The 25852-nt window shown below is 36.9% G+C and overlaps 2 protein-coding genes across 2 annotated transcripts in view; one reads left to right on the top strand and one right to left on the bottom strand.

Annotated features, from left to right (window-relative positions):
• Positions 1-59: 59 nt before the first annotated feature.
• On the top strand, positions 60-15662 carry oxa1l (OXA1L mitochondrial inner membrane protein). Its single transcript, XM_056461166.1, has 10 exons — positions 60-188; positions 3809-3940; positions 4601-4901; positions 5462-5605; positions 5735-5820; positions 5942-6106; positions 9422-9526; positions 9655-9817; positions 12282-12362; positions 15419-15662. Exons 1-10 carry the CDS (start codon positions 78-80, stop codon positions 15538-15540), a joined length of 1410 nt encoding a protein of 469 aa, XP_056317141.1. The 5' UTR covers positions 60-77; the 3' UTR covers positions 15541-15662.
• Positions 15663-16835: 1173 nt separating this feature from the next.
• slc7a7 (solute carrier family 7 member 7) overlaps positions 16836-25852 on the bottom strand; it is a 28806-nt gene continuing 19789 nt past the window's right edge. The window contains exons 6-10 of the mRNA XM_056461165.1: positions 25281-25384; positions 22244-22340; positions 20583-20732; positions 17533-17716; positions 16836-17451 (exon numbers count right to left, since the gene is read on the bottom strand). Coding sequence (XP_056317140.1) covers positions 17372-17451; positions 17533-17716; positions 20583-20732; positions 22244-22340; positions 25281-25384 — 615 coding nt within the window. The 3' untranslated portion in view covers positions 16836-17371. The remainder of the gene's footprint in view (positions 17452-17532; positions 17717-20582; positions 20733-22243; positions 22341-25280; positions 25385-25852) is intronic.

Raw genomic sequence — 25852 nt, 5'->3', positions numbered from 1 at the left:
TAGGTTTTATTTGAAAGTGGGTGGAGCAGAAACACTGTCCCTTTGCGCTCACCGTACAATGTGTTGTTCAATTCAAGATGGCTGCGCTCAGGGGCAGAGTGGTCACAGAATGTCTTACAACATGTATTTTTCGACAAACAAGTACGCCAAGCGTTTCCACACTTCCCATTGTTCTGACGCGAAATGAGGTGAGTGTCATTTTGTATTTTGTTACTTAGTTCTCCAAAATGCGCGAAAACGTAGTGGTTTCGATGACATGACTTTGACAGAAGCTAAATAGCATAGCTGAGGTTGTGTGGATGAGGGTCTGCGTCCTGGAAAATGATGCTAGCTATCAAAAACTATATTTGCATGGTTTTGGGGTACCCATGATTTATGTAAAGTTGGTTAAATATTTGCACATTCATTCAGTGACAACTTGTGACATGTCCCCTATTCCTTATCATGGTAAGTTACCTTGAATATTCGGTCTGAAATTACATGTTAGTATGACTTCAAAACAACATCAGCACTATTTATTTGACTGTGAGCAGTGCTGTACTTTGATAGTCATTGGCAGCTGATATGATTTCATGATTTAGAAATCACAAATAACACTTTTCTGAAAGTCTGAATGTGTGAATATAAAACTAAAACTCCCCCCATGAATAACTGTTTTTATTAACAGTTCTCAAAATCTCTGGAATTACAAAATATATTTTATTTAATTAATTTATCTATGCTTTTTCAGTTTCTGTTGTATAGTTTTATTTATATTGATATGTAGGAGCAACAGCACAATAGTGTTAAATATTAATTAATTAATTATTTGTCCTTCTGACATTTACATTTAGCAGACGCTTTTGTTGAAAACTTGAGTTTTGCTGAAAACTCAATGACGTCACCATGAGAAGGATCTCATGGTGACGTAGCTTCAAAATTTCTTTTCAAACTGGGAGAACAACACAAAAACAACCAATTTTCACTTTTTAGTGAAATATATGTGCCCTAATGGTGTTTTTAGCAGCATGGGACACACAAATGACTGTCAACATCTCAAAAATGTGTTTTGGTGTTTCAGGACTTTTTTTAAATTGAGGAGGCATTCAGCGATTCAATGAGAATATGCAATACACACAAGAAGTGCTAATTATAGAAAGGAACTCTTTGTGTTTAGAAAATTAAGTGCTAGAGTATAGGGTTTGGTCAATAGATGATGCCATTATCCATCGCCGATAGCCATCACGATTCTGGCTAAAATGGGAATCACAATTTTTTTTACTTAATCAAGATCACGATTCTTTCTCACAAGTCATTTTGATGTAAAATAAAGGTTAAAATGAGTAGGCTATTATTATTGTTAATTCTTAAACATATCGTCACCTTGAAATTATAAGGTTTTATCTGCGTTCTGATAATTTTGAGATATTGAGTTTCAAAGTTTTTGCAATCCACATAGCAAACAGTATGTGTGCAACATTATTATTTTTTTAAGTCTTAAAATGTAAACAATAAGTTGTCATTTAATAAGAATATGTCTAACTCAATTTTGACAAAACTGTCAGATAGAACCTCATAATTCTAAAGTGACGATATGGTAAAACAACAATAATAATATTAGGCCTATGTGTAGGTCTACTGTTGCTTAAAATGCTAAATTTTGTATAGTAATTATGGTGGACTTGAACAGACTTTCAATATGTCCTTTTTGTTAATTCACAGTAAAATGATGACATCAGAATATAACTATTCATAATTACAAAGTTGAATTATTATGTTTGAGACATGTGCTTGTCATTTGTCATTGATAACATTATTAGACCATTTGTTTTCCCTGGTAAAATGAGACCTTTGTCATTATCAGATTTCTTCTTGCATTTTATTCAACATTATATAAGCTAGAGTAGCTATACTGACACTGTTAAACATTTATTTTCAATCACAACACTGTGTTAGCTATGAAAGAAAAACATATCAAATGCTTGTCATAATCATAACTGTAAAATGCGTTATGATCATTTAAATGATGTTCGGCCAGTTTCATTTTCACTTCCGAGTGCAGCTCATGGCTGCTGTCACTGTGAAAAAACACACACACATGCAAATCATTCTTTCAGCGCGGCTCTCAAACGATCGCTCTGTGCAACAAACTGAACGTTATTTACAACTTTATTACTTGTTATTCACAGCCTATGCAGCCTATGCAGGTTCTGTTCACTAAAGTAGCCATCATTGGCGTGCTGCGTGCGTGTTCTCGGTAGGTCGAGGTCAGCTCATGTGTGATTTCGCAGCTGCAAATACATCATTACATGAAGACAGAAATGGCACTTCTGGGTGAATTATACCTTATAAATACAGCACGTGACATTTTTAACGACATTTGAAGGTGTTCATGTTGCTGTGAAGACTTGTGCGACTGCCTTTAAGCTTCTCTCCTGACCTTGAAAATATAATTGGCTGAATCGTAGAAAAGCTGAATCAAGGTCGTGTGTAGGGTCGAATCTGGATCGTGATTTTTTTCGATTAATCGTGCAGCCCTAAGGCTGCACTCACGATGCTGAGCTGACACTGCGATCCTCCACCCCGCCCTATTGAAGCAGCAACACACTCGCATGTTTTTTTTTTTTTTTTTTTGAGATGTTGAGTGATTGTAAGAAAGTGTCAGGTGCAAAACTGTGTCTGATGAGTGTGTTTTAAGGTGGTTTGTCAAGCCCACTCACCTGTATAAGGCACACTCGGAATTGTATAATGTTTTGAGGCTTTCTCCTTTTTTTCACATTTCACCCCTGCCTGTGTATTAGGGTGCTTTCACACCTGTGGATTGATTGTTTTGTTCTGAAACAAGGATTTAAATTGTTGCAATGTTGCACTTTGTTCTTGGTGCAGTTCACTTTCACACGGCAAAGTTTCTAAACGGACCAAAAGAGCTAAAACAAGTCACGTGCGAATAAACTCTCCTCACATTGGTCAGAGTTTCAATGTTTATTTTCCCCCCTCAGCTGTCATGCGTCCTTATGTTAATTTATGACGATCAGCAATAAGACATTATAAGCAAAAAGCTGCACTTTAATTTTGAATGGTGACACCCACAGACATCGTCACCAAATATAAATCAGAGGTAAGACTTTCTCATACATAGCCGTTGGCTAGAATTATGCATTATAGGCTTTACATTATAGAGAGAAATAACAGATAAACCAAGACAGTTCAGTCAATTTCTCACCAGACAAGCAGCTCTCGTTAATAATTCAGCGTGCTTTCACTTTCGTATTCAACATGAAACACATTTACCAGTAGGAATAATGAAATCCCACCCTACGCATCATTCTCTCTTCAAATAGTCATATATGCCTATTACATATCCATAATACACTGTGATATAGCCTGGTTCGTTAGTTCGTTGGATCATATTGCTTTCTCACTACAATCAATCCGCTCAAGTCAATTTTAATCGAGGCGAGACCACCTCATTCAGGCAATCTCAGACCAATTGTTTTGGCGTGGATCAGAGCGAGATTGCTGGATTCACATATGCCAAACACACTGCGCTAAGGAGGTAAATGTGCCAGGTTCTAAAACAAAAATCTAGGTGTGAAAGCACCCTAAATCCAGTTTGTACCTTATATTTGCTTTTAACAATTAGGTAAATATTGTAAAAAAAATGATATAACAGAAGCTGGGAGAGTGTGTGTAGATAAACTAATTAAATACATATTTTTTTTACCTTATTATTTACCAAGCATTAAATTGCTTGTGATGTTCTTCATTTAGAAGTGTATTTGAATAAATGTAAATGACTTTTTTTTTTTTCTCAATTTGTTTGTTGCAGTGGTTTGTACAACGATCACATCTTCACACTGGCAAAGGGAATCGGGGTCTAGTTAGAGCACTTCTTGGGTGCCAAAATCATGGTCAGTTCCTGCTGGTCAGTGCTGTGGGAATCAGACACAACAGTTCACAGGTGGGAGTTTTTCTATAGTGGCTTTTAGGCATGGGCCGGTATAAGACTCTGACGGTATGATAACATTGGATAAAAATATCACAGTTTTGCGGTATTGTGATTACTGCTCTAAAATATACTCTTTTTAAATGTCTGGGTAAAAAAACAAAAACTTTTTAACCTTTTGAACACAAAATATTTTATTTTGATAAACATTTAAAATATTAAAAATATTTTGGAACAGTAAACGTGTCAGGCTAAATAAATGATTGACCTCTGCTGTCTTCATTTGTTTCAAAAACAGATTTTTTTTACTATTTAAAAAGGCATCTTTTCTGCTGGAGATACCGTTGTCCTAAAAACAAATAAACAAACAAATAAATAAACAAACAAACAAAAAAGTAAAAAAAAGTGTACACATACCTTAGGAACGGTATTGCAGAAAATTTTGAAGGTTTTAAAACCTTGACTTTTCCAAACCGCGGTATACCTTGAAAACGGTTATCGTCCCATGCCTAGTGCCTTTTTGTTTGTTTGTTTGTTTGTTTTGCTGAAATGTAGTTTGTTTTACATTGTACAGTTATACACTTAAGCACTTGATCAAACATATTAAACTTTTTTTTATTTAGATTAACTCCTGAGATTAATTTCAATTGCTGAAGTATTTTGCTTGCTTTGCAGACAGTAGAAACGACAGTTCAGAGCATATCGACTCCAAGTGAACCTCCAGATGCTGCCATTTCTGCTCCAGCCTCCATTCCAGTTCCTGCAGTTGACCCCACTCCCGCAGTCACACCACCAATCACAGAGCAGGTAGCCGAGGCTCCTCTCACTGCATTGGACATTCTGCAGGGGGTCGGAGCTGAAGCCAGCCTATCAGAGCTCGGTCTGTGCAACTCCACACCTGTGGGCCTGATCCAGAATCTGCTGGAGTTCATGCACGTCAGCATCGGGCTGCCATGGTGGGGAGCCATTGTTGCAGGTAAAACATTTAGTATTTTAACAATTTAGTATTTTTAAAATAAGTTTTTCTCATTAGACATGCCCCATAGATACTTTTTTACTCTTAGTAACAAAAATAAAAATGGGATGTGTTGTTGAAGCCAGATGATATTTAAGCCTCAAATAATACGTTTTTATTGAAGGGGAATACATTTAAAAAGCTTAGTGTAGTTTTATGGCAGAGGTCAGAAAATCTAAAGTCTGAAATAAATTTTTCTTTGTCTTCTGTAATGTTCATTTTGTAAGCTTATTTTGCAACTTTTTATATTTTTATATGCACTCATCCATAGACAATTTGTTAAAAAAATATTAAAAATGGACAGAACTGTACAAACGTGATGGTTTAAAACAACAGTGCCCATAGAGCACTTAGACTAGCCTTTAAGAATTAGCCATATAGTATAAAACCAGTCTCAGGTGTTAATAAGAATGTGTCTTGCACGTCTACTTGTGCTCTGATCAAACAAAATACAGCGTAAAACCTTGTGTGTTTTTAAATTTTGTTAATAATTAATGATTATATCTTTCTGTTTTCCTCAGGCACTATTGTTGCTCGATGTGCTGTGTTTCCAGTCATTGTAAAAGGACAGAGAGAAGCAGCCAAACTGAACAATGTCATGCCAGAAATGACAAAACTCACCAACCGCATGAATGAGGCCAAGCAGAGCGGTAACAAATTTGAATGTGAGTGTCGCATATTTTCACCTCATATGATTTTTGTCTCTCTTTTTATCTTCATTTCTTCTTTTTTCTGTATTTCTGTCTTCCTGTTCTTGTTGTCTTTAATGGACAAATACATTTTTTTTCCTCCAGTTTCAAAGGCATACACTGATTTAATGATGTTTCAGAAGAAAAAGGATGTGAACCCTTTTCGTGGGTTCCTTGTACCTTTGGCACAGGTAACTTTTTAAATTTTTTAATAATACTGTTATGACCTGATCACTGTTTAGGTGTCAAGATCAGATAGCGTTATTAATGACCTGCTGTTTAATTAACTAATTTTATCATCTTCCTTTTCAGGCCCCAATCTTCCTCTCTTTCTTCATCGCTTTGCGGAAGATGTCTGAACTCCCTGTGCCAAGTTTGCAGACTGGCGGCCTCTGGTGGTTCACAGACTTAACAGCAGCGGACCCTTTTTACATTCTCCCTATTGCAGTGACTGGTACCATGGTTGCCATCTTAGAGGTAAAAAATAGATTTTATTATTATTTTTACACAATTTTAAAACTGCTTGATTTAAATATGATAAATGCATATTGTGAAGGGGATGAAAATTAGTTTAGGACTACTTTTAATTAGGGCTGTTCGATATGGGCAAAAGAAACCATCACGATTTTCTTAAACAATATTGCGATTTTTGATTTTAATCATGATTGTGTCACAGACAGACTGAATCTGTGTTTGCAGTGTGAATCTGAAACATATTTCAAAAGGAAAACAATTAGACCTTTATCAGAGACCTGTAATGTCTCTAAAACAGACATAAAATAAAAATCATCTTGTAAAGCTGTAACAAACTGTCTCTAGAACAGACCTATGGCAAAACAAGTGTGTGTGTATGTCAAACTCAAGTAAGGCTGCGGTCTTTTGCTTGACCAAATATCAGAAGTAGTTGTGTGTGTGTGTTCACAGATTTGTTTTGTTATGCATAGATCATAGACCTCTTTGTGACGCTGCCGTGAAATTGGCCTTTCAAACCAGCCGAAATGTTTCTGTAACCTTCCCCAGCCTTGTGCCCCAAGACAATCCTGTCTCGGAGGTCTGCAGACAATTCCTTTGTCTTCATGCTTGGTTTGTGCTTTGACATGCACTGTCAACCCTGGGACCTTATATAGACAGGCGTATGCCTTTTTAAATCATGTCCAATCAACTGAATTTACCACAGGTGAACTCCAATTAAGCTGCTGAAACATCTCAAGAATGATCAGTGGAAACGGAATGTACCTGAGCTCCTTTAGAGCTTCATGGAAAAGGCTGTCTATACTTATGCACATGTGATTTTTCAGGTTTATTATTTTTAATAAATTTGCAACAATTAAAAAAAAAATTGTCTTGTTAATTGTTTACATTGTCATTATGGGGTATTGTGTGTAGAATTGTGCGAAAATAAATGAATTTTATCCATTTTGGAAAAAGGCTGTAACATAAAAAATGTGGAAAAAGTGAAGCGCTATGAATACTTTTTGGATGCACTGTAAAACTTGTATCTGAACTGCAGCAATGTTTTGTTAGGTTGTCATCCTCTGAGAAAAGGGTTGATGGTCACTGAGCAAAAACAAACGAGCAACTGCAAATCACGTTGAAAATGCTGAATAAAGCAACGCGCTCACACTTTCCATGTTTGGACTTAAGAATTACCTAGTTCTGTCATACATCAGCCTTCCTATATCCAAAGTAATTTAATCTCACACCACAGATATTGACTTTTTTGGCTCCAAGTCCTCCTGTGCTGAACTCATCATCCCTGTTCATGCAGGCTATTCAGTCTCCTGTTCTCGCGTTCTGTTTAGGCGTGCTGCGTTGTGATTGGTTTAAATAGCATACTGCGGGAAAATCGTGCTGTAAAGCAATTTAGAAATTGCCCTAATTGTGATTTTGATACGATTTCAAATAATCGCACAGCCCTACTCTTAATTAAAAAAATTACATTACAGCTTTGCGATTTGTAATATGAGGCTTGTTCAACCAAATAAATCACGTATCATTCTAAAGGCAATAGACCGTAAAGGCACAGAAAAACAATATCAATTAAATTATTTTCTAAATGTTTTTTTCGCTAATTAATGATCAGAATCCAGTCTGCTTTAAAGACATGTAAGGGGTTGTTCACATATCCAGTATTTTGCATGTTATGTTTGTTATTTCAAATGTAGACATGCGCACAAACAGAGCTTTTACCAGGCACACCTACAGTGCAGCAAGTTGAAAACATCTCAACAGTTACAGAATGTTTTACAGGAAGCGCTGCACATCATGTGACAAGAACCAAGTGATCAGCTTCATGCTTTGTATTGATTATTCACATTTCATTAATAATGATAGACTAATTACCTCAGATAATCACAGAGCAGAAAAACACTGAGGCACTTTTTACTTTCTCCATTAATAAAACTTGTATCAGAGCTGAAACAAGGGTATGTCAGTAATGGTTCACTTTTGATAGTTGCTTAGCAATGACAGACACCACAGTAGCACAAACTCATGAGCATGTTGAAATTGGTGGAGGAAGCAGCGCGCCTCATTTTTTAAGGTTTAAGACGAGATATGTGAAAGGTACCTAATGTGGCAGGCGACAAAACTGCAGCACTAGCTTCAAATAAACAATATTATTGTGCATTTGTGCTAATATAGTTTATTTTGTAGTTTTATTTAGTTTTCATTCTCTGTGTTAACAGGCCTTTTATATTTGTATATTGTATTGGGACCAAGCGGCAACATCCCGCTCTCCCTCGTGAAGCTAATAAATAAGTAAAAGAAACTGCAATTCATTGAAATTTCACTAGGCCTAGCTCCAAAATAGTGCACATTTCTATTGAACCCAATGTTAAAATGGCCAACTTTACAGCAGAAAAAAAGGTATTTACAGCCTGGTACAAAAATTTTTGGTTCATATAGCTAATAATACCTATCAGGACAACTGTGACTGGGTGAGTTTTTTTAATAACTCATCCATTTCATGTATATTGATTTATATTAAGTCTGCATAATTAAGGGTGTGGCCACTTGAGTGACAGTTAGGTCTCGCTGCTCGCTCTCTCGTCACCTCAGCTGATTCTGGCTGATTAGCCGCTGAACTTGGCGTATACATCATATTTTTGTGTTGTTTTATGTGGCTTTACACAGTCAACTGCCTTTTGGAATTATTACCTACAATTATCAAATGATATGGCATGCTGTGTGCACTTAATTGTGCTCACAAACCCTTCAAGTGTTCTCCATTTCCTTGTAAGTGAAATTCTTATATACTTCTATATTATATCTATAAATGGATTTGTTTTAAGATGATTTATCATTCATAATTTTATTTAGCCCTGTAAAGCACTCCAGAATCTGACAAATTGATTAGCTGTAGGCTCTAGAACAGTCATCTGAATCGTTGTCACGCAGTTTTATGCCTGTATTTCAAAAATAGCCTTATATTTACTAACACAGACTATATTTGAAGTGTTTGGAAGTAATTCGCGTTTTTCTCCTGTAAATAATGTCATAAGAACAATGCTTAGTGCCTTAATGTATTATGACAGTGTTTTTAAAAGCTCCACCTATTTGCCCTTTTTTGGTTACCCCTGGTTGGTGCGATGCCTTGTGAACAAAATGTCATAGTTGGCCACACCCACTTTTTTTTTTCTTTTGCACTCTTCAGAAACCTGTGGGTGTCATCACAAATACTATGTCCATATTTTTTTTTACAGTCTATGATTTGGACCATATTTACTGTGCTCTTATCCAATATTTTGTGTGTATTACAACACATTTAAATGTGTGTTTTGTTGTTTTTAGTTGGGAGCTGAATCTGGAGTCGATAACCCCAATCTGAGGGCCATGAAGACCGTCTTCAGGATCATGCCCTTTGTGATCCTCCCCTTGACCATTAACTTCCCCACGGTTAGTCTTTTATTTCTTTGTATGTATTTCAGCTTGTAACTGCCACACAGTGTTTGCGCTGAAATCTGTCTTCTCTAGTCATGCTGTGAGGATTTCCACGAGTGCCATTTGATCTGTGTGTTTTGCAGGCGGTGTTTACCTACTGGATGACCTCTAACCTCTTCTCACTGGCTCAGGTGGCCGTTTTGAGGCACCCTGCTGTGAGGCAAAAGCTGCGCATCCCAGAACGCATTGTACATCCACAGTCAGCACTGCCTGCAAATGAAGGGTTCTTTGCAACCGTCAAGAAAGGTAAAATGGGCAAACTCAAGATTTGGTTTATCATCTGATTTATTGTTATTAACTTGTATCTGGAAAGTATTCATAGCGCTTCACTTTTTCCACATTTTTTATGTTACAGCCTTATTCCAAAATGGATTAAATTCATTTATTTCCTCAAAATTCTACACACAATACCCCATAATGACAATGTGTGAAAAGATTTTTTGAAATTGTTGCAAATTTATTAAAAATAAAAAAAGCTGAAAAATCACATGTACAGAAGTATTCACAGCCTTTGCTCAATACTTTGTTGATGCACCTTTGGCAGCAGTTATAGCCTCAAGTTCTTTTGAATATGATGCCACAAGTGTAGCACACCTGTCTTTGTGAATTTTTGCCCATTCCTCTGTGCAGTACCTCTCAAGCTCTATCAGGTTGGATGGGAAGCGACGGTGTACAGCCATTTTTAAATCTCTCCAGAGATGTTCAATCGGATTAATTCTGGGCTCTGGCTGGGCAAAGTGACATTGTTGTGAAGCCACTCCATTGATATGTTGATGGTGTGCTTTGGGTCATTGTCCTGCTGGAAGATGAACCGTCACCCCAGTCTGGTCAAGACCACTCTGAAGCAGGTTTTCATTCAGGATGTCTCTGTACATTGGTGCATTCCTCTTTCCCTCTATATTGACTAGTCTTCCAGTTCCTACTGCTGAAAAACATCCCCACAGCATGATCCTGCCACCACCATGCTTCACTGTAGGGATGGTATTAGCCTGGTGATGAGCGCTGCCTGGTTTTCTCCAAACGTAACGCCTGGCATTCACTCCAAAGAGTTTTAGTCTCATCAGACCAGAGAATTTAGTTTCTTATGGTCTGAGAGTCCTTCAGATGCTTTTTGGCAAATTCCAGGCGGGGAGTGGCTTCCGTCTGGCCACTCTACCATACAGGTCTGATTGGTGGATTGCTGCACAGATGGTTGTCCTTCTGTAAGGTTCTCCTCTCTCCATAGAAGAGCGCTGGAGCTCAGACAGGGTGACCATCAGGTTATCGATCACCTCCCTGACTAAGGCCCTTCTCCCCCGATCACTCAGCTTAGATGGCCGGCCAGCTCTAGGAAGAGTCCTGGTGATTCCAAACATTTTCCACTTACGGATGATGGAGGCCACTGTGCTCATTGGAACTTTCAGAGCAGCAGAAAATTTTCTGTAACCTTCCCCAGCCTTGTGCCTTGAGAAAATCCTGTCTCTGAGGTCTACAGACAATTCCTTTGTGTTCATGTTTTGTTTGGGTTTTGACATGCACTGTCAACCCATATAGACGGGTGTATGCCTTTTCAAATCATGCCCAATTAACTGATTTTACCACAGGTGCACTCCAATGAAGCTGCTGAAACATCTCAAGAATGATCAGTGGAAACAGAATGTGCCTGAGCTCCATTTAGAGCTTCATGGCAAAGGCTGTGAATACTGATGTACATGTGACTTTTCAGGTCTTTTAGTAAATTTGCAACTATTTCAAAAAATCTTTTTTCACAGTGTCATTATGGGGTATTGTGTGGAGAATGTTGAGGAAATACATTAATTTAATCCATTTTGGAATAAGACTGTAACATAAACAAATGTGTAAAAAGTGAAGTGCTATGAATTTTTTCCGGATGCACTTTAAAACACTTTATGTAGAATTATAAAATCCATGCTATTAGTGAGGTGACTGGTGAATCAGTAGCTATTAACTGAAATGCAGGCATTGCTTATGCTTATTAATTTTAATAACAAAATAAAAACAAAAAAGCAACAATGAGAAATCTGTTATTAAGAAAGCCTTTGATTGTAGGATATGAATATTTTTACATAAACTATGCCAATCGCTGGCATCTGCCATTCACTGGTGACCTAAAGTTATTCTGTTATCCTCATTTGGACGTTGCTTTGGATAAAATCGTCTGCTAAATGTAAATCCTGTCAACAGAAGAGGTCATTAAAATTACACTGTTATAATAGATTGACCATCAAGTATATTTGACCCTAAAGACTATATAGAATCACCAATGAGAGACTATTGTTTAAATTAATTCCTTTTCTTTGCATGACATTACAGCATATACAATATATTTTATAAACATTTATTTAGTGTCATTAACCGTAAAAGAAGCTCTCTGTAGCACTTGTAAACATTACATTCTTTTGATTATTCCTGGTCCTGCACTTGAAAATCAATCTAAAGCTTTCATTAACAACCGAGGAAGAGAAAGTCACAATGTTTCATGACAAAGATGTTCGCAAACTGGCTATGAAAACACAGTTAATATATTAGTCTTGCACAGTAGTGACCTTTTAACTTTGTTTCTATCTCAGATGTTGTGTTATTCATGCTTCCGTTACTGAAAACACAGTTTAATAGTTAAACAGTTACAGCACTGTACTGTATATTCATCTTTTTGCCTTTTTTTTGCACTATGTTCTCAATATAATAATCCTGAATCTGTTTACCTCAGGATGGAAGAATGCCCAGTTGGCTCAGCAGCTGGAGGAGAGAGAAAGGAGAATTAAAGGACACCTTGATATTGCAGCCAAAGGTGAGAAACTTTATGGTTTCAAAAATAGTGAAGCTTTTAGTGCCTACTCTACCTTAAGAAGCTTTTCTGAGAGAAGTCTATTATGACAATCAAAGCTGCATTTATGAGGTTGAAATTCAAGGAAAAAAATAGTTAATTTTCAGCATCATAAAAATTATTCCATAAAGCTGATTTATTGGTTACAAAACATTTCAGTATCAAGTATGCTACTTTTTGCATAATTTTTTGCATCATTTTGTGTAACTGTAATACATTTTTAATGATTAATTTGATTAACTTTGATCCCCCTCATTGCAACAGACCATTTGAATAGCTGTGGTGGATGATAGAATTAAAAATAAGTGGCCGCTGCTTTGATCTTAAAAGCTAAAGGTTTAAATATGCGGTTAACCGATCATGTCACAAAGCTCAAATGGACAACAGTGTGGCCACTAATGTAAACTGCTGCATGTTTGTTTGTTTGACAGCCTTAATTCTTCATCGATGGACACTGCTGTGATTTAGTTTAAAAGCACTTAAATATTCAATAACGATCTGTAATAACAGACGAAGCAGTTGTGACCACATACTAATAACAATAGTTATGGGTCGTCTGCATCAAACATAATAAAGACAAGGGAAGCTATAAAAGCCATGCTAGCAAATTGAAGTTTAAAAATAAAAGTACCTCAGATTAGGCCTGTCACAACAATCAATACATCAACATATCATGCAATATTTGTACATGACCTCCATCATTTTTTGCTGTTGCAATATATATATATATATATATATATATATATATATATATATATATATATATATATATATATATATATATATATATATATATATATATATATATATAATAGGACATTTACCTTTTTAACGTCAAATTCTAGAATCTAAAAAATAACCGTAAGAATGAGAAATATTTGAAAGTGTTTATGGCTATTTGCATTATTATGCTGTTATATAATCATTATACAATCAGTGGCATAAAATTATCTCAGAATGACAATATTATAGCTGCTTATCGCAACAATTTCTGTAACAATATATTGCACAACAAAAATTCCTTATCATGGCAGGCCTACATTAGGTGTCCCATCCGGTATAGTTTCTGCATCTTTGTGTTAGTAATTAGTGTTTTTATTCCTACATTCCTACATATTTATTACTACACTGACTGTGGTTGCTAAATTCCCTGTTTGATTAGATAGATTACACGAGCTGGTTTCACCGGCCTTTGCTAGTTACAAGAGGGAAATGCAAAAAGAAAAGCATAAACTAAACAGATAATCATAAATATAGTTATCCTTATTTATTATAGTTGTGATCCTTAGTGTGTACTCACACTTGTCTGGTGCGACATTAAAAACCTGTCTTAAATAGGTTGTTCTCGATCATTGGTTCTGGTGACGCGTGAAATTCAGTGGGCAGGAGGTAAAAAACTGAATGGGAGACGGAGGAAAGTCTGTATTTTTGTGATTTATACCATATTTAGGAGATATAAATAGAAAATAGGCACATATGTTAGGCATGATCCTTAGATCATGAAGAGGGCAGAGATTTCTACTGAACTAAATTTATTTGCCTGTCATCGAGGCGTATATGCTGCATAAGCTATTATGTTACATGAAAAAATACTATAGTAAATTCTTTAGTGTTTGTAAGCATACTAATAGATAATTACTTGAATTAAACTTTAATAGTAATTATATTGTTGCTGTGGTACAACACTACAGGACTGTAGTAATAAACAAATTATTCAGTAGGCTTCAGTTTTATACACTATATTATACACCATCACGATGCACCACCGTTAACACTAATGTTACAGTAGTTATTACAGTTTATCAGTTTGCTGTGCTGCAGTATTCTGTAGCATTTATTAACTAAGAGTTGTACACATTATACACTTTACTGTGGTTCAAAAGCATGTTTATTATGAATTGCTATAGTTTTTTCCCCCCATGCGGATATCTTCCAGACATCACCAAATAACAGGTGAAAGTGTACAGAAGCCTGGACGCATATCTACATGACTTATTTGTTTTTGTAAGAGGGAAAAGTGCTCCACAATAATAACCGTCTAGTTTTGTCGCAAGGGTTGCTTTTCTTTTTTTATTCTGTCGATGAACTTACCATCAGCAAACATTCACCACTGCTGCGCATCTGGATGCTCACGTTTCGGTTGTTTATTCCACTAAAATGCTTGTAAAGACATGGATTATTGCAAAACAAGACCGATATTTCATTTCAGCGATTCGCACGTCATTGATGATGTGAAAACAACCTATGAATAAACAAGTTCACGTTTAAATGAAGTGAGGAAAGAACGTCCTGGTTACGTACGTAACCCACGTTCACCGAATAGGAAACGGAGACGTGTGTCTGTATAAACAGACTTTGGGAGTGCTTTAGACAACCAATCACTTCTGAAGATAAGAAAACGGGCCAATGAAATGCCAATTGAATTGGCGGAGCTTTGCTCCACTGCTGAAACTGATGAGCCAATTAGGGCTATATCAGTCGGCTGCTGGAGCCAGCTCATCAGAATTTGCCTGCTGAAGAGCTGATCGCTCAGCTCCCAGCTGGAGACTCAGGTGCTGTGGCAGTGGAGACACACATCTCCGTTCCCTATTCGGGGAAAAACAGAAAAAGTTTTTCCACAGTTTGTCACTTTCACTGCATCTTGTTTTCTTTTGGAGCCTTTTCTTTATTGTTTGGTTTCTGCATAGACCTGCGGTTGCCTCACTATTTACCAATAGCAGATAGTGTAAATCAGTGGGCAGATCTAAAAGGCTGTGGGCGTTGAACTGGAGGCAGAGTTTATTCACACTATTGCATTGCATAAATCGCCTCATTCCACAACATGTCATTTTGGCAGATTGGCTTCAAAATAAGCTGCTTTTAGACTAATAATAAAGGGTCGACTTTAAAATCTACTGGAATGACCTCATTTATGTCAAAAGGTCAACAGAATTTAGATTTTCTATGATCATTTGTAAAGCAATATTGCAGTTTAGATTTTTCTCTAATCATAATTTTCATTTATCCCATCACTTTCCAAGGTCCCCTGAGGCAGACTTTTACCCACAATCCCCTTCAGCAGTCAGCAGCACCGATGTCAACAGGAAAACCAAGCAATCCAAATCAAGGCAAGAAAAGGCCCTGGGAGGAGACCATTGGTTAACTCCTCCACAAAAACTGAGTGTTTGCTTTGTAAATATCTGTGTTGAAAAGAAATAATGAATAATGAAATAAGTGTTTAATGGAAAAGAAGGTCTTGACATTAAAATGCAATGTGATTGCCGAGCCACTCTCTCCATTCATTTACAGTGCAGTGAGAATTCAAACATTTTTAAAGGTGCATTATGCAAGTTTGACACCCAGTGGTTGGACAAGGTATTGCAGGTCTGGTTCAAAACACAAGCAAGCGCAGGTTGCCAGATTGACGACATCAACAGCAGTGTGCCTGATTGTGTTGAGCCTAAAGGCTGATTTAAGTCGTGTTTTAAATAAAAGCAACGACACGCGATAGAAGGAATATTTTCCACATCATTTTCGTTCTAACCAAAACCTGAAATTAATATTTTAGAAACAGCTTCTATTTCTTGCAGCTGAAAAACAGGATAAACTGACAATAATCACCTCAGGTAAACCTCATGTGCTTTATTCAGTGTTAAATGCTAATAATGTGAGTTTGAATGTCATTTTACTAGACATTTATCGCCATACAACTGAAAGCAGCAGCAGATAGTTCACCTCACATCTTGAAAATAAAATAAACCATTTAAAATTGATCTTTAGAACTGTGAAATAATGCAAATCAACACATATCAGTGATTCAGCATCTAACATTTAATAATGTTAAAGAGCATTAATTGTATTGAAAACCTTCCCATTTCATTAGAGTGCAGTAAGTGCACTATTCTGTGCTTCTGAATGGCTGCATTTAAATTTCTGAGGTCTGTCTGTCATCTCATCATGTAGCGTGTTGTTAGGACACGGGGTTACAATGTAACCTGTTCACCTAATGTTTACGTTCATAATTGCTAATTAATAACCTCATGCGGAAATCTGCATCTCATTTCGGAATCTGCTATTGTCCACCAGAGATCGCATTTCGGTCGTGGACACATACTTTGAGAGCCTTCCTGACTGAATGAATCAAATACATGGCTTTCCATCAAGGCAACTCAGGGTGCTGAAATATAATTGACTAAACTGGCATTGGGCACGTTAAAATAACCAAAACAAAGACAGACATTCTGGCACGTAACACACATTTTCAAAGCAGAATATCTGACTTCAGCATTGTTTTTCAGATAAACAAGACTGTTCACTTGGCATGCTTCTTAAATATCTACAAACATATTATGGTATTTTAATGCTTTAGAAGAGTCAAAAACGTACATACGGCACCTTTAAATGGACGCATATGCACCTCATATAAATCACATGAATGAATATAGGCTTAAACACAGGTTTGCATAGTTTGTCCTTTATTTTTTGGTCTTATTCAACATATTTATCACAAATCCACAGTAACACTGCCTTTGTCATTTCAGTCTTTAGAAACATGGAAAATACTGCTTTAGATATTCAGGTATAAACCTGAAATAGTACAACATACTGTAGCGGCAGTTACTGTCCTCACAAAAACACAACAAGGTGTTATATTAGACTTTCAGTGTACAATCATCTAAATTCACGCTCAGTTAATGTGCAATATTAAAGTTTATTACTATCCCTGTGTTATTAGTGCTATCATACCACATCTTCCCAATCTCTACAAAAACCCAAAGGTAGTTTTTTGTATATAAAGAGCTGCTTTAATGTTAACCATCAAATCAGTATGAAACTGATCAAAATGCAGCCTTTCTTTAATATAAATATCATAAATATGAAGGACTTGTTTTGGCACTAATCCAGTGTAAAAACCAATGTTAATCCCATCAGCAGCTTCTGTTTTGCATATCAATTCGAGTCCTCCAGAAAACACACGTTGTATTCACCGTCATCTACTCTGTTTTTTCATCCTCCTTGTCCATCTCAGTAAGAACACAGTAGCACACTTTCTGAATGAGTACGCCTGAGGATGCTGGTCAACAGAGAATGAAAATAAATGCTTATCACTGTCAGTAAGCGCTCTGTGGACTTTAACCAATGTGAAATAACTTACCAATGAACTTGCGGAGCCACATCGGCCTTTTTGTGGCAGGTAGATGGCAGCACAGGAAGTAGACGGGCACTCCGGATAAAGCAATGCCAATGCCGATTAATGAGTTGATGGTGTCGCTGTATAAAGGTACCACCACTAGAAATACTGTGCACAGGCAGAATATAATCGGAAAGAAGAGGCTGAGCTGAAAGAGGGGAAAAAGTATAATGTGAGGCACTCCAAATGTTTTAAGCACGTTTTCAAGCGTTCACACTTTGCTAATGCTTGAAAGAGTAAAAGCGTACTTGGCATGCTGTCCCAGGAGTGAGCCCTGAGCTCTGAAAATCCACTAGCCCGGGGCTCCCTCTGTTTAGAAAGGAGGGAGAGAGGGGAGTCTGAGCTCAGGTTGGTCTCGAGAACTCCCCTGCTATTGGATTTAGGAAGAAGTTGAAGGAGTCTGGGTGGAAGTGGGGTTTTGTCGAAAAAATGAGGATGACAAACGTAAGGAAGGCGGACTATTTAAATACGTCTGATTGGTTGGTTAGTGATTGATGATGCCGTGGTCAAGCATAGCACGTGATCATCTTGATGTGTGGTTTATTTATTTATTTATATTATTTATTTAAAGTAATTTCGAGAGGATCACGTGCTTATGATTGAACACAGATGGTACCACATCAGCTCCGTATATTGCACCAATCAGACGAATACTGACACACTATAAATAACCACTCCAGTTTTCCACTCCAGTCATCTTGGTCTTGAAGAATCCCCCCTTCCACCCCTACTCCTCACTTTCTCTGATAGGGTGGCACGGTGGCCCAGTGGTTAGCACTGTTGCCGCACAGCAAGAACTCCGCTAGTTTGGCCCTTCACCAGGCCGGATCGGCGTTTCTGTGTGTAGTTTTCATGTTCTTCACGTTCGTGTGGGTTTCTCAGTTTCCTCCCACCGTCCAAAGACACACCATAAGTAAATTGACTACTCCAAAATAGCATCTTAAAACAACTCTTAGCCATATATATCTCAGCATGTTCACAAGTAGTGGAGTTCTCGAGAGCTACCCGAGCTCAAACTCTCCTCTCGCCCCTCAAATGGGAGGGAGCCCCAGGCTCGAGCATATTCTGAGCTCAGGGCTTTCTCCCGGGACACATGCCAAATACACTTTATTATCAATCATTACCTAAGTGTGAACTTCACTTAGCTTAAAAGTAGTTAAGTTGTGATGTACACGACTGGAATAAACTGACTACTATGGTGTGGTGGTGCTGTTTGAAATCAATCTTTTGAGAAAGAAAAAAAAAAAAAGCATACAACTGGCTTACTTTAGCCATGGTTACCTCACACCTGTTTTGTTTACTTTACAATGGAAGGCCATTTCTGCCACAGAATAAAAACAACAAAAGATATAGCAACTTTTTATCTAAAATTTACTTTCTTTTTTCTTCCCAATAATTTAGAGCAAAAAGTCTGAACTGAGTTTGCATCTTTTCTGTCAGAAAGTGACTTTATTTTTTGAGTTTACAATTTATCTTACCATTCAGTTTTTGTTTTTTAAGTTTATGTCTCATAATTCTGACATTTTTACACTCAGAATTGTGATGGAAAAAGTTAAAATACTTGCAATTCTTAATTTGTATCTCAACTCGTACTCAATTTTATTACTTAATTATTCCTTATTCCTTGTTGACTATTGGACACTGTAGAAATTGATTAGGAGACTTTTATTTCAGTATGAAGATCAGGGGTGGCCAAACTCTATCCTGGAAGCTCAAGTTTCACAGTTCTCTGCGTTGTAAAGTTCAAGCTTGGTGAGCTGTGACCTGCGAAATTGCATCACATGACTGCATGAGACCAATAGAAGATCAAAACATGACCTCTCTGGACAGAAATTTAAAACATGGAGCAATCGCTCGCTTTTTTAAATATGTAATCATCTTGTTTAATCCTGTCCCTTTTCGCAGTGCCGTACAACAGAATTTCGCAAGCACAAACTTTAGTGTGACCAGGGCTTTACTTGGCTTTCTAGAAATGTCCATGGAGGTGTGTTGAGGCAAATTGGAGCTAAAATCTGCAGGACACCGACCCTCCAGGACCAAGTCTGGGCACCCCTGATTTAGATCCAATTTGACGGGGCTTTATTTGAGCATCATTCCCTCATAGTAAAAGGGGACTGGTTATGAATATTGTGCATGAACTGACATCAACAAAGAAAGGACCACCACTTCAAACATGGAAGCAAATGGTCAGACTTTGATTGATTTGATTACCAAAGTAATTTCAGTGGATTAACTTCAGCACAGATTAATTATTCACCTCAAAAATAACAATGTAAGCTAGCAAAATCGTCATAGTACATTTTGATTTCACAAGCACTTTAAGGCAATGAGTTTACTCACTTTTAGGTAAAGTAACTTTTTTTTACGGTCAACATTCTGTTTTAGTTTGCTTTAAAGGCACAGTACTTAATTTTCACACTAGAGGGCGCATATTCAAAACAAACAAAGGCATATTTTAATGATGCTGTGATTGAGTGTGGAATCATGGGAGTTGTGGTCTTCATTACATCCTAGGAGACTATGGGAGAAAACGTGTAACCATTTTCATAAATGAACTAAAGTATTAAAAGCTTATTAACATGGTATGAAGCAGAGTAATGCTGAAAGCTGAAGTGAAATTGAAGCAAATGTTGATGAAGATGCCTTTTGTCCACCGCTTCCGGATTATCTGCTCGTGATTGTGGAGAAGAAGCAGCTTGGTTTTATCATATGTAATGATAGATTCTTTTATAATGCTGCTCTATGCAGTCTAATAAAACACACAACATATTTGTAGACAGTCCATGTCATTAGTTAAATAGCTTATTTCTCTGGATTTGAAAATTCTTCAAAAATATTTGGGATATTGCAAGTACAAGAGTCAGCAAAATATATAACACTGCGTGCTTTCAAAACCACTGGAACAATGTGAAATGTAATTTACCTTTACATGTTTATATTCTTAGCAAACGCCTTCCTACAAAACATCCTCCTGTGAAAATGTGTATAATTTATGAGGTTTTAATCATGGTTACCTTTAGTGGTCGTGGTCTGTCAGGTTGTTTCCAGCGCAGGTACAGCTGTCCCAGGATAGACAGGCCCACAAAGAACCAGTAGCTGAAGCTGTAGTAGTTGATGAGTTTAAAGACGTCCTCCACACACAGATACACCAGAGCCATGGCCCCCTGTCAGAGTGGGATGTTTGGGATTAATCAGATTTTTAAATGTTTGTCTGTTAGTCTGTTCTGATTATAAAGGCTGCATTTACTTAATCATTAACACAGAAAAAACGGTACAGTTATGAAATGTTATTACAATTTGAATCAACTTTTCTCATTGAGTGTAGTTTTACTTTCTCCATCATTACGCCTGTCCCCAGTGTCACATGATCCTTTGGAAATTGAAAATGCTGATTGGATATTTTATTCTGATGAATTATTATTGGTGCTCAATCATTAATAATGATTACTATAATTCATTCATTCATTCATTTTCTGCTGCTTTTGCGGGGCCGGGTCGCGGGGGCAGCAGTCTTAGGAGAGAACCCCAGACCTCCCTCTCCCCAGACACTTCCTCCAGCTTCTCCGGGGGGATCCAGAGGCGTTCCCAGGCCAGCCGAGAGACATAGTCCCTCCAGCGTGTCCTGGGTCTTCCCCGAGGCCTCCTCCCAGAGGGACATGCCTGGAACACCTCCCTAGGTAGGCGTCCAGGAGGCATCCGAAACAGATGCCTGAGCCACCTCAACTGACTTCTCTCGATGTGGAGGAGCAGCGGCTCTACTCCGGGCTCCTCCCGGGTGTCAGAGCTCCTCACCCTATCCTTAAGAGTGCGCCCTGCTACCCTTAGAAGGAAACTCATTTCTGCCGCTTGTATCAGAGATTTTGTCCTTTCGGTCATGACCCAAAACTCATGACCATAGGTGAGAGTAGGAATGTAGATTGACCGGTAAATCGAGAGCTTTGCCTTTCGGCTCAGCTCCTTCTTCACCACAACAGACCGGTACATCGACCGCATTACTGCTGCCACTGCACCAATCCGCCTGTCCATCTCACGTTCCATCCTTCCCTCACTCGTGAACAAAATCCCGAGATACTTAAACTCCTCCACCTGGGGTAAGGACTTTCCTCCAACCTGGAGAAGGCAAACCACCTTTTTCCGGTGGAGCACCATGGCCTCGGATTGGAGGTGCTGATTCTCATCCCAGCCATATAATTCCTATAATTATCATTCATTTTCCTTTCCACACAGAAATGCCAACTGACACAGCCAGGTCTCGAAACTAGCGACCTACTTGCTGTGAGGCAACAGTGCCTCCCACAAAAAATATGAAGCAGCCAAACAGTCATTTCAACACAGAATAATAATAATAATAAATATTTCTTGAGAATCAGATCATCATATTATAATGGTTTCCTCTAAAGGATCACATCACTCTGAAGATTGGATTAATGATGCAGAGATTTCAGCTTTAAATCCCTGTAGTGAATTTAATTCTACTACAATTTTTTTGTTAAATTGTAAAACATATTTTACTGTGTTTTTGACTAATAAAAAGAATAAGCTTCTATTAAAAAAAATAAACAGACTTCTTGGCAGGTAGTGTACATTAATAAGCGAAATGCACGATCTTCAGGACTCAACCAAAACATAAATGCATGAATGTGAGAGATGAATGGAGCTGATGAGGAGGACTGACATTGAAGAGCAGGGCAGGGATGGGGGTGAAGCGGGTGATGTGGATCATGCACAGGTAGTCTGGCAGATGCCCCTCTCTGGAGCCCACGAAGAACAGCCTGAGTGAAGACATTTGAAGAGGAGAAATGAGCCGAGACTGGAGTTCAGAAGGAAAATGAGGCATTCGGGGGAAAGATGTGGCGAATTAGAGGAAATTATGGTTCTGTTTAGGTGCTGGTGTTAGGATTTTTGCAGTTTTTAATTTTTAAAGACCATTTTAAGGTCAAAATTATTAGCCCCTTTAAGCTATAGATTTTTTTTCTATAGTCTACAGAACAAACCATCTTTATACAATAACTTGCCTAACTACCCTAACCTGCCTAGTTAACCTAATTAACCTAGTTAAGCCTTTAAATGTCACTTTAAGCTGCATATAAGTGTATTGAAAATATCTAGTCAAATATTATTTACTGTCATTATGACAAAGATAAAATAAATCAGTTATTAGAGATGAGTTATTAAAACTATTATGTTTAGAAATGTGTTGAATAAATCTCTCCGTTAAACAAATTGAGGGGAAAAAAACGGGGGGGCTAATAATTCAGGGGGGCTAATAATTCTGACTTCAACTGTATGTCATATATATGTATATATAAATCTGCAAAATCATATAATAGGGCTAAATTCTGGAAAAATCTGTCAGGAAAAACCTGACATTGCGATATTTTGTTTTGCTGCAATATATATTGCAATATAAACATAACTGAATAGCTGTATTTGAAACGATTTTCAATAATTTAAGATCAACTAGAGCAGTCTAGTCTTTTTTTATGAAGTGCATCTGCATAAAATATAATCTATAACAATCAATCCAATACAAAACAACAGAAGAAAATTAAAGTCTAAGAGTACTCCAATAAAAACATGTAACAACCAAATGTAAAATAACATGGTCATTATTGTATGAACAATTTTATACAATATTATAAAAAAGAATATCTTCACATTTTAATGTTTAAAAAAATCATCTAATCCTGCTATGTAACAGTTGTGGAAACACACATTGCGATATCGATGCTCAAACGATATATTTCTCAGCCCTAATATCTTATAATATATCTTACAGGCCTGTGAAAGCATGCAGTATGAAATGTAATTTACCTTTAAATGTCTATATTCTGTTTTTAAGGAAGGGAACCTAACAGTGAAAATCACTGAATAAAAAATAAGTTAAACTCATAATTCTTAAAAATAAGTTACTTTGATTAATGAAAAAGAGTTATGGTAACTCATAAACATATTATATTACCCAGAACTCTAACCAAATGAGTTATGAATGCATCAAGTCTATTTTTTGTGTGTTAACTTAACTGTAATTATTTAATAATTGTGAAAAAAGCAACAAAAAATGCAGATTGTTCCCTCTTCCGACTGCCTCTAATGAAAGCATACTAGTATCTAATAAATAAGAAAAATAGGATTACATATAAATAACAGTTTTACAGATTTATTTTGTGTGCACATACTATGTACTTGTCATAGTCATTGCATAAACTGGGTAGTACTATCCCTAAACCTACCCCGAACCTCTCTCTTAACCCATATATAACCCATAACCTAATTTAGTTAAGTCAGCACATAATAAAGGGATAGTTCAGGCAAAATTAGTTGCTTAAGAATAAGCAGTAAATGTCAACAAATATGTTCCACAATGTAATAGATAGTAGTGGATATAAATAAGCACTTGTAATGTTAACATTAAACATTTATAGTTTAAAGTCTGTGTAGACCACAAGTTGCTGCATACAGTACTTTTATTTTAGTATAATGATGTATTGTTGAGAGTGTGACGGAATATTGAGTAGGGGTGGATCTTTCAGTCTCAGCAAACTAATGGTTGGCCAAACTGTCGTGATCCTTATTGTGCCATTTTGGTGACTATCGCTTTAAAGGGCACCCGTTTTAACCATTTTTTAAGATTTAATATAAATCTTTTGTGTCTCAGTAATGTGTCTGTAAAGTTCCAGCTCAAAACACCCATAAGATTATTTATTATATCTGGGAAATGTGAGCTGTTTTAACATTGTAGCTTTTTTTGTTGCCTGTGATGTTAATGCTAATGAGCTGGTTCTCCCCGCCCACCATTCCCACGTGAGTGTCAGAGCCATAGCCTTCACGTAGGCAACCAGCTCAGTGACAGAAAAGAATGAAGCAGATCTCCCTTACTACAGTAAGAACTTTCACAGCGGTTATTTGATGTATTTGTTGTGGAGTTCATTTAAGCATTTCTTTAGCAATGAGTCACACCCAATGCCTCAAAATGGGAGGGATTTGGATCCTATTTTAATGTCAGGAAATTAAAAAAAGAGACTTATTATGTTTATATCACCTCAATATGACTGTGGACAGACTATACCTACAGTACACACAGTTCTGTCCAAACAGCTTACAAAAGATGATTTTCATCATAGGTGCCCTTTAAATTCAAATGAGATTGTGCGCTTTTTAAAAGAGGGCGGAGCTACAAATACCTGTGTGTCAGCATAGTGGCAAATTAAAAAACAAGACTAATGTCCTATACTAATGAGGGAGAGATGGGCGGGGTTTTTCTTCTCTGACGACATGTACAAAGGGAGAATGTCAAAGTGTTCTGCAGACTGTTTTAATGAAGTGTGATCATAAAAATAAAATTAAAACATTATACATTTTTAATTATTAGAAGCTGGCCGTATTCACAGACTTTTGCCACATAACTGTGTTTAAACCCCTTATATTTTATTATTATTTTTTTGATAATAGGTCCCCTTTAAGACTAACAATATGTCCTAGCAAAATAAAAGACTCTAAATATCAAAATGGCTTACCATAAGATTTTTTACTTGTACATGTATCACCTTCAAAGCAACCTTGCATTTTCAGATGGAAAAGTTTAAATCTGTAGAAGTGCTTGAAAGTAATGTTTTAGACCTGTTATTTACGATCCGATCAACAAACACCAGGTGCAAACAGGAATAATGGAAGTGTCTATGCTATAAATGTTAAGAATAGAATTGACTCACCTTGAAGCAGCCACTATTGATGCGTTTAATCCTCCAAAACAGGAGAAAGCCACAGCGACAGGTATTGTCCAGTTCAAATACCCAAATACCTGGTCTGCAAATGTCTGTGAATTAAAACTTTAGTTAGTCCATTAACTAGAACAAAAAACGTGAACATTTTTATCACTTTTCTTATTATATATACCCCAAAAGATTTCTTTTTTTTAAATGAAATTTAGAATTCTGAATAAATGCATAACATTTTATGAAATATATTATGAAGCAAAACTATTAAAGTGACCCAAAAATGAAAATTACCTCATCGTTTACTCTGCCTAATGTGGTTTTAAACCTTTATGAGTTTCTTTCTTCTGTTGAACACATTAGAAGATATTTTGAAAAATGCTGCTTGCTGGTACCTATTGACTTTTATAGTTTGGGAAAAAAAATTACAATGGAAGTCATTGGGTCCCAGCAACCAATATTTTCAAAATATCTTCTGAAAGAAACTCAACAGGTTTCGAAAAGTGAAGTGTGAGTAAATGTTGACAGAATTTTTATTTTTTGGTTAACTATCCCTGGTACTGATAATA

Source organism: Danio aesculapii, chromosome 7 (assembly GCF_903798145.1).
Source record: "Danio aesculapii chromosome 7, fDanAes4.1, whole genome shotgun sequence".
Classification (NCBI taxonomy): Eukaryota; Metazoa; Chordata; class Actinopteri; order Cypriniformes; family Danionidae; genus Danio; species Danio aesculapii.
The sequence above is the reverse complement of the archived record's forward strand: the minus strand, read 5'-3'. Positions and strand labels throughout refer to the sequence as shown.

Bases quoted from the DNA above. Each gene is read 5' to 3' on its own strand.
- oxa1l (XM_056461166.1), top strand. From the start codon at position 78: ATGGCTGCGCTCAGGGGCAGAGTGGTCACAGAATGTCTTACAACATGT. The intron at 5,606-5,734 runs GTGAGTGTCGCA...TTTTTCCTCCAG, and splicing joins GAGCGGTAACAAATTTGAAT to TTTCAAAGGCATACACTGAT. The intron at 9,527-9,654 runs GTTAGTCTTTTA...TGTGTTTTGCAG, and splicing joins TGACCATTAACTTCCCCACG to GCGGTGTTTACCTACTGGAT.